This window comes from Electrophorus electricus, chromosome 20 (assembly GCF_013358815.1).
Source record: "Electrophorus electricus isolate fEleEle1 chromosome 20, fEleEle1.pri, whole genome shotgun sequence".
In the NCBI taxonomy this organism is placed as follows: domain Eukaryota; kingdom Metazoa; phylum Chordata; class Actinopteri; order Gymnotiformes; family Gymnotidae; genus Electrophorus; species Electrophorus electricus.
This window is the reverse complement of record NC_049554.1, coordinates 7,632,220-7,647,537: the sequence shown is the minus strand read 5'-3', so window position 1 is coordinate 7,647,537 and position 15,318 is coordinate 7,632,220. Positions and strand designations below refer to the sequence as shown.

At 40.2% G+C, this 15,318-nt stretch overlaps 1 protein-coding gene across 4 annotated transcripts in view; it reads right to left on the bottom strand.

Moving 5' to 3' along the window:
• The window catches only part of LOC113572410 (filamin-B), a 55,284-nt gene that overhangs the window by 34,256 nt on the left and 5,710 nt on the right, over positions 1 to 15,318 (bottom strand). For all 4 annotated transcript variants that reach the window (XM_027001936.2, XM_027001937.2, XM_035520182.1 and 1 more), the window contains exons 2-7: positions 6,209 to 6,457; positions 5,966 to 6,063; positions 5,111 to 5,258; positions 3,793 to 3,986; positions 3,529 to 3,691; positions 3,024 to 3,224 (exon numbers count right to left, since the gene is read on the bottom strand). In XM_027001936.2, the coding sequence (XP_026857737.2) occupies positions 3,024 to 3,224; positions 3,529 to 3,691; positions 3,793 to 3,986; positions 5,111 to 5,258; positions 5,966 to 6,063; positions 6,209 to 6,457 (1,053 nt within the window). The remainder of the gene's footprint in view (positions 1 to 3,023; positions 3,225 to 3,528; positions 3,692 to 3,792; positions 3,987 to 5,110; positions 5,259 to 5,965; positions 6,064 to 6,208; positions 6,458 to 15,318) is intronic.

Sequence of the window (15,318 nt, the reverse complement as noted above, 5' to 3'; positions counted from 1 at the left end):
CCTCTGGTCCACATATCACCTTATGCACAACCAAAGGTTGAGGTCACTCCTTTTTAAACCATGGCTTTCCAAAGATCAAACTGACTGTATTCACAAGTGAATAGCATCTCAGCTAAAAAAAATTCTGACTGCAGTTTGTGCATACACAGTGCAGAGGTAGCCCAGGGCTTAAGGCACTTGACTTGTAATCGGAAAGTTGCTAGTTCAAGCCCCACCAATCCCAAGTTGCCACCGTTAGGCCCCAGAGCATCTAACTTCATATACGTTCAAAAGAAACCTTACTTTACTTCTAAACTCATTTAAACTGCCCTTGAACAAAGACTGCTTGAAGAACTAAGGGCCAGGTAACAAAAGAAAGCCAAGAGCACCTTTAAAAAAAAAAAAAGGGGGGGGGGGGGTTAGAGGAGATACTCAAAAGTTTGAGAAACACTCTGCTGAATACTGCTCATGAGTCAGGAGAAGCCTTTAGTCAGAATCACAGGAACTTCAAACTGGCAGGTAACTGTGGTGTTCCCAGTATGCAATGCTTAATACCCAACAACGGTTGTCCAATGAAGGACAACCTATGAACTGTTGACAGGTTCACAGGCACTCAAAGCTCGCTGATGTGCATAGGCAGCAAAAGGCTAGCCCACTGGGTCTGATCCCACAGGAAAGCTAACGTAGCATAAATTACTGAAAAAGTTAATCCTCACTATGACAGAACTGTGTCAAATTACAGCAAATTGCAGCTTGCTACATAAGGGTCTGGAAGCTACAGATTGGTCAGAGTGCTCATGCTGACTACTGTAGGTGCTTTCAGCAAAGGACAATGGGGAAATGAGCATCAAAACCGGAAAATAGCAAAATGGAAGACGGTGGCCTTGTCTAATGAATCATGTTTTTTCACGTCATGCGTATAGCCACCTGCATGTACGTCAGTTACTCAGGGAAAAGATGGCATCTGAATGCACTATAGGAAGGTGGCAAAGCAGCAGAGGCAATGCGATGTTCCAGCCAGTAGTCTGCTGGGAAACTTTGGGTCCTGGCATTCCTCTAGCATGATTGAGGACCCCACAGAAATCAACTCATCTTCATACCTGTCTTTATCAAAATATAAACATTTTATAATGACAATTATAAAAATAATGAATACATATTATGAAGAATATCACAGATTCCTGTAGCTTTGCAATGAGCTTTACAGTGCAAGACTACGTTGTACATTGTAAGACTAAAAGTCTTCTCCACTAGAGAAACTAATCACACGAAAAGTGTGGAAGAATATTTTGCAACAGTTGTGCTGTGAACCATTTCCCCAAGCAGATTTATCTGATGAATGTGAATGCATTCATGCTGAAGGAGTGTACAAAGAGAACTCAATCAGTACTCAGTGATGCAATCGTATCCTTATCAGTATAATTTTGGACTTAACTGTTTTCATTTGAAAGGTCTCACATTCATCACGAGTACTAGGATAAACTTTAGCTGTAGGCGTGTATCTGTTTAACTAGGTTGCTTACGTCAGCACCCTGAGCAGTATAAGTAGAAGGCAATTTACTGTTCTGTAGAAAGCTATGCCAAAACAATATGTAGTAGCGGTGCTTTGAAATTAGCCTTTTTGGCTTAAGAGTCTATCCATTGCTTTAAACCTCGTCTGCTAGCTAGCCGCAGTTTGATAGGTAACCGAACCTTCCATGTAGGCCAATACCACCCAGAGAAACACAAGTTAGGTTAATTTAGCAAGCTAGCCATCACCGTGTATTCTCCAGATATTTTAATTCAGACAAGATGTAAACTTCCCGAGAAGTATCTACTTTTTGTGACAAGACTGCATATTACATATAGCACTGTTTACAATGACAGACTAACACTTGAAAGGCTAAAAATAATGGCCATCCTGGTTTGTCCAACATAAGACAAACTGAAGCAAAAAAAAAAACCAAAAAAAAAAAAAAACCAAACAACCAACCAGCATTAGCAAAATAACAGTTCAGTTGTTTTAGCTAGTTAGCTGGCTATTACAAGGGTAACATTAAACTACACTCCTTGAGGTTAGAGCTGTCAGCATCTCTGAAAAGCCACACCAAATGTTTCTCATGCTCGATTTGCTCTCCCTTTCAGCCTGCCAGCTCTTTTCAGTTCTGCCTTTCTTTGCTTCGACAATGAGGGAAGCTACAAAGGCTTAAAGTATTTGAAAGATCTCCTTCTGTACAGCGCTTAAAGTTGGTGAATAGATCAGCCACACCCCCACTAACATTACTCAGGCAACCAGCCAATAGAGCCAGAATCTTTTTGAGATGGGATACATGACATTATTAGACATAAAACTCTTTTTTTTGAGTCCAAGTAGGCAGCTTGTGTGCACCTTCCATTGCTATTACCAAATATAAGCGTTTTATCTTTATTCAAAGTGCTGTGGGGAGGAAAACAGTCTACATCATGTTGTTGGCCACAAATGAATAAGAGGTTTTTTTTGTTTGCTTGTTTTTTAAAAAGGTAAATTAATGGGGGAAAAAAAAAGTTGCCATTAAATTAACTGACACACATTATTACAAAAATAAACCACATGAACGTACGCCATGTTAAATTCTTCCTCCTACAAAACTACCGCCTCACTTGCACTTGATGGCAGTGTCATTACGTACTACACAGCACTAAAAATAACCCCAAAATGTTAAAATTCTCTCAAAGGGGAGGACTGTGTGACTGCAATTCTGAAAATAACCAACAGAGGCATACTTGTAAGGAGTTGATGGTGAGGGTCTGAAAGATATGCAGATGGATACTACTGGATCAGTCACTACACATACTAAACAACTGGAGCTAAGCCCTCCACGATTTATTACCCACAGTTAGAAAGGGGTGTGTGTATAATTTTACAAATATTTAAAAAAAAAAAAAAAAAAAAAAAAAGGAGGAGGATATTGCTCTTATTCATTCCACTGGGATCCCCAAGTTCTCCCAAGTATTCCCCCTCTAGATAATTTGCAGAATAACAAGCAAGATGATGCACACAAGCAGTTAATAGACAAGCCTGGTACCTGGGCCAACTGTGATGGTGTAGGGGCTCTTAGGAATGGGGGTGCCCCCAAATGTGATGTTGATGGTGTGGGCTCCAGCCTGGACAGGTTTGTAGGTACAGCAGAACACACCGTCACCCTTGTCCTCCATGAGAGCCTCCAGTGTGTTCTTATTGCCCTGGGGGTCTTTAATCACTGCAGTCACATCACCCACACCAGCTCCTATTGCAGACACAAAAAGAAGAGCTAGAGAGTTTAAAAGGTACAGAGGACAAACACCGTTGTTTTCAATAAAGGCACTCAACTTTGAATGCTTAACTTACCAAAGAAAACTTATTACAAAGCTGGTTACAAAAATCTAAATATGACAAAGCAAAGTAACAAAAAGGCAGAATACATGAAATGAAAATTAGAAAAAAGTTAAAATCAACAGCACAGAATATATATAGATGCACTGCCTTGCATCATTATACATACATACACACACAAATTAATTAATTTATTTATTTATGACAACCCATCAGACCTGCTGTGTAGATGTCAAAGTAGGTGGGTTTGTTTGCAATGTTGCCGAAGGGCTCCAAGCCTGGGCCTTTGGCTATAACCTTGGAGGGGTCTCCCTGAGCTTTGTCTACATTCACCTCAAAGGGACTCTTTGGAATTTCCTGGCCAGCAAACAGCACAGTCACCTGAAGAGTGGACACAAGAGCCAGATCTCAATCTCAGTCCACATCTAAACAAGCAAACAGATTTCACATAGCAGGCTACATCAAGGTTTCCCTAAACTTGCCTTGTGAGGTCCCATCACTTGAGGAACATATGTCACACTGTAAGTCTTTTTTCCCTCATTGGGCACAGCTTTCACCTCCTCCCTTCTGCCATCAGGGTCCTCAATGTAGACAGTGACCTGCCCCTGTCCAGCACTGAAGGTGTCCACTGTGAACACAGCTGGGCACATCACCCTGTTGCCCACTGGCTCAATGCCTGTCAACATGCAGATATTAAAACACATCAGCCTAGGTAAACCCACAATATATACCCTCACAGCAATAAATTAAACCATTTGCTCTAAAGCATATTGCCTGGAGAAGTTCATTTCACTGCCCATGATGAAATAACAGTCAGAAAGACTATCCATTGATGCTGGAAAAACACAGCTGTATATCCTGTGTAGTTAAACATTAAGCACCACATGTGGACTAAAGGGACTGTTGTGGGTAATGACCAAGGATTTCCTTGAATTGTATTACTCTGGGCCATTAATTTCTGAAATCATGCTGCTTGCTTGTTCTGAGAAAAATGTTAAAGGCTATAGAAAGGGTTGAGCAAGTCATTTGGGTTTCCTCACAAGGGTCATAAAATATGATCCATATAAACTGATTTTATATATATATGGGAATTAACTTACAGTGGGATGTATACAAGTATTACATAAATAAGGTTAAATAGATACAATTCTAGCATTAGCATGAAAGCCTTCATGGTCAGGGCACATGTTCTACACATATAGGATACTTGTAATTGATACTGGAGCATCAGTCCAAGTCCCTACATTTCAAGTAAAACACTTTCTTCACAGATTCACTTTTGGAGAAAACTAGACTCTTATGAGAATATGTCAAAAACAATTCTAACATATTAAGGCAGTGAAGAAGGTGGTTAAACATATGGTTATCCTGCTAAACTGCCCCCCACACACAAACACAAACACCTCCACACAAATGTAATTTGTATATTTCAAAATCTACTTTCCTGCTATTTATACCAGCTTACTATGTCAAAATATGACTACAGTCCATGTCATGCACTTGTCTATTCATGTAAAATTTCACATCAGGGTGTGAAGGAACACAATTTCATTGAGCTACAGTCTGCATGACAAAGTTCACTTTGAAAGTAAAAAAAAAAAGTAAAAAAACCCAAATTATGCCCCCTTCCAACAAACACACTATAATGGCATATCTAGTAGCAATTTGGTAAAGTTCTAGCAGAATACTGATAAGATTAATGACCTAAAAGATTCTACAAGAAATACAAATCTGAAGTACACCCACAGCTTTAGCAATGGCTTTGTTCATGTAACATCTTGGGTTCAAATGTGTTCTTACCTGAGCCATAAGCCCGGGCCTTTTTGGGATTCAGCTTGGGTTTAAGGGGGGCACCAGGTTTCAGTTTGGCTTTGGGGAACTGTGACAAGTATGTCATAACGGACTGCTCATCCACACTTGGGTCAATGATCTCTTCAGGTGCAATCACCTGGAGACAGATGCTGAAAGTGAGTGTTTAGCACTGTTAACATAAGAAATGTTAAATGCAAGTACAAAGTTACAAGGCATAAGTATGTAACTATGTACAATCCATCACCTGGAAACTAATGAGAGATGCACTGTGATTTCTCTGTGCCATAACATATTTGCATAAACAAGTAAGACGTCCACAAAACTAAAGCATTTCACAGTCAAATGTTACGAAAGACAAATGCACAAGACAATCTTTGGTCACATCTTTTAAACATCAATTACCTCTCTCACCATTATATGCCATCTGAATACCCTTGATAAATAGCATGAACAAAAGATAAACAAATGTTTTAAAAAGCATTGTGTAAAGTCCACTCAAAGGGTGTGTCTTTAGCTAATTTGACCCTCCCACCTTCCTGTTTGCAGAGGTGTGACTGGGGTGTGAACATTTGTAGCTCATTAATTGAAATTGACTGCCTCCTCTTAAGCAAATACAATGGTCAATGCAAATAAACAGAATGCCAGTACTGCACTGCACCACAAATGAGAAGCGCATTAACTTAACATGTTCATACAAATGGTTGTTTCTTGATCTGACAAGGTTTGTTTGGTCAAAGATTACATTGACCACATTATCCACAACAGGCGTTTCACTCACCTGAGAGTTTTTGCCATCTCTACAAATATAGAAAATGGAACCTAGGTTTAAAAAGGTGTCATAACCTGTGGGACTCCAAGCCAGTTATCAGCCAGTTGCATGGCTTCTGTGGCATTTTCTACTGGTTTCACGGCATCCCAGGTCTCCCAGTCAGGACACAAGCCTAACACACACAAAAAAAACCTCTCAGATGACCAACCAAACTAGAAAAAAACTTCAGAGTTTGGTGGTGATTTATCAAAATGTAAACACATTAATTCTCCACATGCAGGGAACTCTCAGAATTAACCAAAACAATCAGCTCTCACCTGGTGCACAGCTGTCCACCAGAGCTCCTAAGGCCCGGCCGTCTCTCCAGTCTTCGCTGAAGTTGGTGATGGGCAGGTCTGGCACTTTGTTCTGAATCCAACCCAGCAGCCGCTGCTTGGGGGTGGCCTTCTTTGCGTCCACCTCCTCTCCGTCCTCCCACACAGGCATGGAGATGGAATAGTGCAGGATGAGTGTCCATACCAGGCCCAGGATCAGCTTCAGGTTTCCATCCACAATGGCTTTGCTGTCTGCAAAGCAGAGATAAGCAGACCAGCAGGGACGCATGGATTAAATAGGTTGTCATTTTAACTGTTGAATTATAAGAGAAGACTAGGAACACTGCATTTACACTTATTACATCAAAGGTTAGCAAAAACAAGACCTGGCAGCATTGATGGTTAAACTTCAGAACCATTTCTGGTAAATACAATGAATTAAATTAACCAAAAAGTCTATGAATGGGTCATATTTCTACTGAACAGGATGGCCTAGTGCTCAACATGATCTCAAAATATCTAGTCAGGCCTTCAAATGTCAGCGACAGTAGACATTAGATACCCCACATTAATAGAAAATGAAGGAAACTCCCATTTAGTAGTAAAATTTATTTCTAGTAAAGGGTTTATTGCACTTGAGGAAAAAAGTTCCTGCTTGTGACAAAGGAAGTATACAATGAGAAAGTAAAGCAATTAACATTCTAGATGTTACTGTTAAAATTAGTATTCCTCAACCAGATGGGAAAGAGCACACGCTGAGCATTTCACCCATAGACAAACTGGCCATTCCTCTTTTAAGGCTCTCTTGGTTGACCTTGAGAGAAAAACCCGTCTTACAACCAGCCATTCCCAATATCTCCACCTAGATCCACGCGCAAATGCTCCAGTAATTAGCACTCACCATCTTTGTTTAGTACTCAGTCCTCTCTTGCAAACGTCCAGATGCCAAACAAACAATGAGTCCACAAATTGGACCACAGCAGAGGAGAGGCACTGGGCTGCAAGCAGCCTGATGTGGGGGCTCCACTCATGCTTTTGCATAAAAGTCACATGAATGCCAAAGTAGTCAGAAGAGATTATATCGTGTTGGAACTACATTGCCTCTTCTGGTCATGCAGGTGCAAGGAAGTGCATGCAGGGATGATTTAAGGCCTTATTTGGAAAGCATCATAAACTCTTCAATTCATATGAGCTTGTTATTCATCGTAGCTGCAACCACACAATTAAACAAGATACAGAGCAGGTGAATGTGGGTGAAAAGCACAAGGCTGTACAAAATTAACAGGTAACACACCCACGACCACCTGCACACACACATTAGACGGTGTGTCAAACAACTTTGGTTAATTAACCATCACAACCCCCAATTTTTCCTAATTTGAAGGCAAAAGTGCACATTAAGCTCAACAGATAAAACAATAATACAGACATGCATAATTGGCTAACCTGTATTTGATTTATGCAATATCATGTCCACACGGCTGTTACACCAAGTGGCCAGACGGCTCCACTAAGGTAGCAAAGCCAGGCTGGAATGCTTTGGCAGGGATGCAAAGGGCCATGCAGAGTCTGACAGGGGTTGAAGGTCAGACAAGTGCAAGAGCAGTGACCACAGACAAGCATAAATTTGTCTATACACACACTCGGCAGTGCTGAATAAAGGAATCTCCAACAGGAGCTGCCCAGGCGCGAGGGGGGAAATTCATAGCGCTCATCATTGTCGGCTGGTCATGTTTCACTGGCTGTGGAATGGAGGTTGCCATGAGAACCAGGGATGTGTAAAAATGGCAGTAATGAACTCCAGTACACAAAGTGTAAGTGAAAGGCTGACCTTGCAGAAATTGAGAGCAATTAAAACAGGCCTGTTGAACTTTAAAAAATAAATAAATCTACCATGTTATAAAGCACAACTGACAGCTACTGAAGTGGCAGTTGTCTCCTTCTGTACTTCACTTTATTTATTTAGGGGGAAAAATGTCTGAAGGGAACGCTGGGCCTTGCTATGCAGCTTCATATTTCCTAACAATGATTTGACCTTTAACTGCAATGTTAAATCAGACCTCTAAAGGAATTTGGGTTTTGTTTTTTTTTTATTTATTTTTTTAATATGTTAGGAGTTTCACAGTCAAACCAGGGTGTGTCTGAGGGATGGTTACTGTGGTTAAAAGGAGTAAATGCTTTTTTCAACATTCCCAGCATACAACATAACAGGGCTCTTCCACAGAAGACCATGAGAATAAAAATAAATTGTAATGGCAGCCCCTTGTTTGAGAGTTCAGGTAAGGAATTTCAGAGAGGGAAGGAAGCAGAGAGAAGAGTACATCATACAGCATGCCAGAAATTCATCCTCACACTCCACAAAAGATAATGTGAAGCTTCAAGTCAAATTTCTCTAAAGTGATAGCATAGATTGAGGGAGGTGTAGTGGGCAGGCAAGATTTATGTTGCTTGAGTATGAGTATGTTAAGCCTCAGTTTGTACTACCTTGTATTATGATTTTTTTTATTTATTAGCATAGCATAAATCAAAGCTTTATGATACTGTTCCAACATCCTGGGGACAATCATCCAACAGCCAAAGCCTTCCTCTTGTGAAGGATAAATGTCAAATTTCCCCAACATTTATGGGGTTGAAACACTATTTTACGGAAACAAATGTGTGCATTACAGTCCATTTCAAAGATAAGCATGCTACTTTTAACAATGAAAAATGGTGTGGGACAAGAGAAACTGAACAGTTAAGTTAATCTGCTGTGAACACAATTTCTCATACCTAAATTTCATATTCATATATATATATATATGAATATGAGAGAGAGAGAGAGAATTGGGATATGGAGGTCATGAGGCCAAACAGACGATGGATTTAAAGAATTAGTAACAATTCAGAAAAAAACAATTTACACCCATGACTGCTTTTCTCTGTGGAGAAGAGAGAAGATTTACTTTTGTTGGACCTTCAAAATCTATTAAACCATTTACACAAAGCATTTTAACAGTCCAAGTGACAGCAAAGAAACATAGGCCTTACAAAATTACAGTTTTGCTCTCCAAAAGTATTTCATATTGAAGTTAAAGGGTTTTGCCATTTTAGGATTTAGATGAGCAGAAAACCGAATTGCTGGAACCTCATCAACCTGGCTACGTTCCCCATGTGTAACAAGACAATAAATTGCTAGTATTTAATGAAATAACCATGGAATACTGAGGATCACACCAACTCCCATAAACACACACACACAAAAAAAACACACATTAGCACTGATGTAATGTTCTAGTCAAGGTGACTAGCCAAAAATATATGTTTATTGTTCATTACAAATTTGCAAATGTACACCACCTGCCCACCTCAGAGGACCAGTCAAAGGTAAACCATCAATTTTACAATGGGCTCCGAGACAAGAAGCCCATCTGGAAACCCATTCCTGCAAGATGACGATGCAGAGTCCTGCAAATGCAAGAAATTCCACCCCATGACAGACTACACACTCACTGACCCCCCACACCCATGGTGAAAAGGAAAACCAAATATCTTTTTAAAAAGCTTGAGTGTTAGAGGAGCATAGTAACTGATGGGACAACTTGTCAGGCGAGTTAAAGCTGGTATCACTGAAACTGTTTAAAAAAAAAAAAAACCCACACAACCCTCAACATACATGACTTCTTGACTTGTGAAGAATAATGCACCATGTTTTTAAAAGCCACCAAACCCTATATTTAGAGGAAGATAAATTTTAGGGGAATTTCAAGCATGCATTTGTTGCCATGGAGACAAACCAAATTCCGGGGGGTGGGTGGAGGGACAGACCGGTTCCTAATCACCAACACAGCTACTTAGGACATCGAAAGCCTTTCCTCAAGGACAAAAGAGTTTCAGTGCCAGAGAGCACACAATTTGGATTTCTACCATCACCTTTAAATTAATTTTGCAAAAATATCCCTTTTATTTTTGCTCAAAATCACTGCTAAGGCCTTGATATTGGCCCTGGGTAAACAATGCATATTACATAAATTGAGAGCACCCCAATGCTCTTTAAAAGGAGACCTTAAAAACCCCCAGTTTAAATGAGTCTCTGAAGTGGGCTGTGAGGGTCACACTTGCAAGAAAGCAATAAGTAATAAATTCAGACTGCAAATTAATGAAAACTTTGCAAGCTAATTCAACTTTACAGGTACAACACAAAGGCTGAAATGGATTTGACCAGTACGAATAACTGCTACTTAATGAATTCAGTCAACCTTTCTTGCAAATGTTCCTACATCCAGTAATGCAGCGCACACAAATTGTTCCTACAAAAAAAAAAGTTACACAAATTAGCACTGAAATATTAAGCAAGATGCAAGGACAAGCTAAATATTTAAGCATAAAACTACTAAGAGAACACCAATGCCTCATTCTACAATGACCAAATTTGTTGGGTGGTCCTGAATGCACATGGAAGTCGTAAACAGGATGCAACTATGATCTTGGACCGACTGTAAAACAAAAGAGGGTAAAAATAATCACAGCTGAGTTTGTCTGTTTGCAAGTGTATGCCAGTTCTCATTTGTTAGACTGACACAGCCTCCATCAGAGCAGAAGAATCTCACACTGTTTAAAAGGTACAAGAAATTTCCAATCTGCATTGACAAATTGCCACACTAAAATTTCCTGGCTGACCAATGTAATCCACAAGCCTGTAAACTAGGAGAGAGACAAGGCCAGTCACTTATTACAGCTCAGAAGAAAAGAAATTGAGGCTTTTGACAGTCCTGGTTATGTGGCAGGCATGTGCTGGCAGGGTGCAAGATCTGTGCCAAAAGCAGCAGGTCACTCCCAACACTGTGTCCCAGATTGAACTTTGTGCAAAGCTAACTATTTTTTTGAGAGCCACCTGCAAACCTCTTGAATTTAGAAGACTTCACCTCCTTAATCTGAATTAGAAAAAGGGCATTAATGAACCATGATAATGCTGCTCATTTCCTGTAGTGTTGCACATTGTCTCATCGCTGATGTCATCACCCAACAGCTGCATTCTTACTAAGATACATAAAGTTATTACTTTTGGTAATTCTGAAAGTGTTAACTGAAAAATGTCTGAAAAAAACTGGGGTTACAATGCTGGATTTGTTAAAGCTCAGGAACCCAGTTAATCTTTTAGACTCAAAATAAGCACAGTTGAATGAGACACTGAACACAGTAATTAATAAAACCTGCCTCTCCCACAAAGTCCTCAGAGACTTTAAAGCATTTTGAAGCCACAGTATCTGCAGGGCCCCTGGTTTTGGCAGCAGCCAATGCTGGTAAGGTCATGGGTGCATCATCCCCCTAAAAGCCCTCCGTTCTTGTACCTCATAGTCTGGACTCCCAGCAGTGACCTCATTGGCAGCCATCTAGGCTAGGCTAGGGAATGTGGGCTTTTACCTTATAGAGGGCATTCTTAGTATACGAGATCAACACCATCCCCTCCATGAGGAAACAATTAGAAACACATCTGAACAAGAGTGTCTCATCATAGACTCCCCATTAACAGACCAGTCAGAATCTAGATTATTCAGGAGGTCTCCATCAAACCAAGGGCAAACTTATTGCAGCTTTGTTCAACTATTGCACCGTCAAATCTTTAATAATGAGGCGACTCGATTCACTAGATGAAAATTAGCAACTTCCGTTCTGATGCCCTGACATTTTAATTTATTTTATTTATTTATTTATTTATTTATTTATATGCGCACAGCAACAAGACCAAATGCATTTTAGCTCGGCTTTTCTATAGGGCTGCAGTGAAAAGTAGGTGCCAACACATGGCCCAAATTAAAAGAAGTTAAAATATAGCTTGCCCATAAGCATTTATTCTACCCACAACAAATTAGTTAGTTATTCAATGCATGCAATCTACTTTTTAATAAAAGTGCAAAGCATAATACCTGTTAACAAATGTTCTGCATAGGTTTAGCATCTTTATCATGGACATTTTTATCATTATGCGAAAGAGACAGACCACAAGTAGAGCATTTTTGCATGCCAACCGAAAATGATTTTACATACACAAGACTAGACTTGTGCACCTCATTGTCCCCAGTGGGCAATGCAGTTGGCCCCAAATCACTTGGACAGTTTACCATTACGCGGATCTGGTTGGCATAGCATTTAGTTCTGGACGGAGAAGATAATGCAACATTTGCCTTATGGAAGCCCTAAAACATGTAATATCCTTAAATTAAGTCATTATACTCCTCCCAGAAACACAACCCACAAGTAAGAGTGGAAGACGTGGAATGGGAAATGAGAACCGACTGGATACAGCTGAATGCGTTCAACACAATTGGTGAAACCTGCCAAACACTGCTACCATGGACCAGTGAAGCTAGGTGTACCAACAGTTTCTCCACAACAACTTTGTGGAGCCAGTGCAAAACAACAGGCAGGCTACAAACTGTATACTTCCCCATTCCCGGCTATGTGGGGCTGTAAATTACCAAATCTTGCTGCCACGCCTATTCAACTCCTGCACCACCACCAATCATTTACAAGATTATTTTGTATATATATTCAAATCAAAAGCCTTTCATCTATGCTGAACTGCAAGGAAGCTCTTTGGAGTGCCTACCCTCAGATCATCATCATCATGCTTTTATTGTTGCATACACTTATTCCAGAAGAATGACCTCACTAATGGTGGAAGTGCAAAAGATGTTCCCACTTAACCAGTGGGAGGTCACCATATGGTTTATGTTGTGGCATAAATCTCAATTACACACATTCACTCTGAGCAGCAGGTTGTTGACGAGGTGGAGGAAGATGGGAGCCACGCATGCAGAGGACTCTGTTGTGGGGATGGTGGCGTCAAGATGTGTGGATTTTTAGGAGCATGCCATCACTTCCCAACACTGGCCAGGGATCACAGGCAGCTGCTTGATTTGGGCAGGGATCCAGAGAGGAGGGCTGGAAGTAATCATGAGGGTTTACATTTATGAGGACTATAGTCATTGAAATACATGTATGTGCTTAAACACAAGGCAACGCTTTGAGAGGGGAGGTCTAAAGAACTAAACTCCTGCAAAGTTAGCAGTCACACCTAGGACTTCAAGGTTTCTGAAGATATCCTCTAATGCATTTAGATAAGGATTGAAACCCAGCTCTACACCTAAATGCAGCCTGGGTTTCTTATCTGCCAAAAGACAAAATCCCTCCTATAGTAACAGCAGCTGAGGTTGTGCTGATTGTTTAACTACTTCCTTTCAAATAAGTTCAATTGGTTAGCTCTAGAAAAGGAGGTTGGCTTTAAAAGGGCAGCAATCATACTTCTACATTCAACATGACACCATTATACCCTTCATTTTACATCTGCCACAAATCTAATTAGTGTTCTCACCATGTCAGTAGACTGACCATTTACATTCAACAGCAGAGCCATGTTGATGGGTCTTGCACTTCATCAAAAATGTCACCATTTTTCTAATTACTTGTTTTATATCAGTTATAAAAACCAGATTAATTATTCAAACCACAGAAGAAAAAGCCCACACAAACTACTTTGCATCCTCCCTACAGTGTTTGAGGTCCAACCACCCTACCATACTCTTCTTGCAGCGTAAACAATCCCACATGGCAGAGTGGAAGAACAAAACTTACCTGGCTGAATGTCAGGTTACCTGAACTTCAGGCCATACAAAGTAAGCCTGTATGCATTATAGTGTAGTGTAATCTCAGAACTACCCTTTGAGGAAGCATGGGGAAAGAAAAAGGACAAGAGACAGAAGCTGCTAGAAAACCTTCAGACTTCTCAGTAACAGCACAAAGGGCAAACCGAACACCTCTGTGTAACAAGACTGACATTTATTCACAGCCAAGCAAACAGCCAGGGGAAAAACTCACAATAAAAAGCAAGCATTATGATCAAGTAAGCAAATTAAGAGGTTTTCACACCTTGGGTTCTTTGGTCCAAGATATGAGTAAATTGGTACATGGCTGTAATTTTTCTGTTGAGTCTGATTAGGTTTCACATTACATAATTTGAAGCAAAGGTCAAGCAGGGCCCAGGAGCTATTTGTACTGTAACATCATATTAGCAACGGACATAACTAGGGCGAGTTAGAAATGCCTCTTTACAGGGGTGAAAACAAGCTCATGACAAAATTAAAGTTTAGGCAAAACTATAAAAGACAAAGTGACCTAATCCCAGTGAAAACTTAAGACTGTCTAAAAATGCTGAAGCAAAATTGGCACATAAATCAGATGAAACACATGCATTTTAAAATGGACAATCTACCCCAAAGTATCATAGGATAAAATATGAAAAATTGACAAATAGAATGTTGATCCTTTATAGAACTCTGCCTCTAAACTTCTGATGACTGGAAAGACTTTTACGCCCGTCATCTTGGTTTGTCACAGCCACAGTAGGTAGGAAATCTGTGTATAACTACTTGCAAATCTCAAGTTAGTGTTTTATGACAAATTGCACATTTTGTTCTCATCACAATCATGACAGAACATCCACTGGTACCACTCAATGGGAGATTGAAGGAAGGTAGGAAACAATTCCTTAATAAACACAAGGATTTCAGCCCGAGATCAAGTCTGGAGCCCAAGTGCTTTGAATGAATTCTTTCCTCAGCTGCGTTTTGTTTTTTTTGCTATCATGACTGTGTGAATTTTGAAGAGGTCTTTTAGCCTTATAGCAACAAATACCCATTTTTAACCTCGGGAAATGGCAGTTCAACTGAACTTGAAATGAGAAAGGTAAAAGTGCTTTATCATTTGAAACCAGGTTTGCACAAGAATGACCCCCTGCCCCCCCTCTGGAATGACCCCCCCCCCCCATCGTATTCAGAGCAAAACCATTTAAAAAAACATAAGCTGCGGTAGACATGCAGGTTTACAGAGCAGGGTGTGATTGTGTAATGCTAAGCAGAGATGAGGTCATTAGATACTGTGCTATTAAGCACAGAGCCTAGCACAGATGGTGCGTGAGAAGATGTAAAATATTAACTTTAATCTTATACTGGCCCACTGAATGGGTCTAAAGAACAGCATGACAGATTGGTTTGTTCAAGCTGGTGAAAGAATGCTGAAACCAGGGAGCAAGACAGAGCTACAAGAAAACTATTTGCAACCCTTTAGTTTGGTGC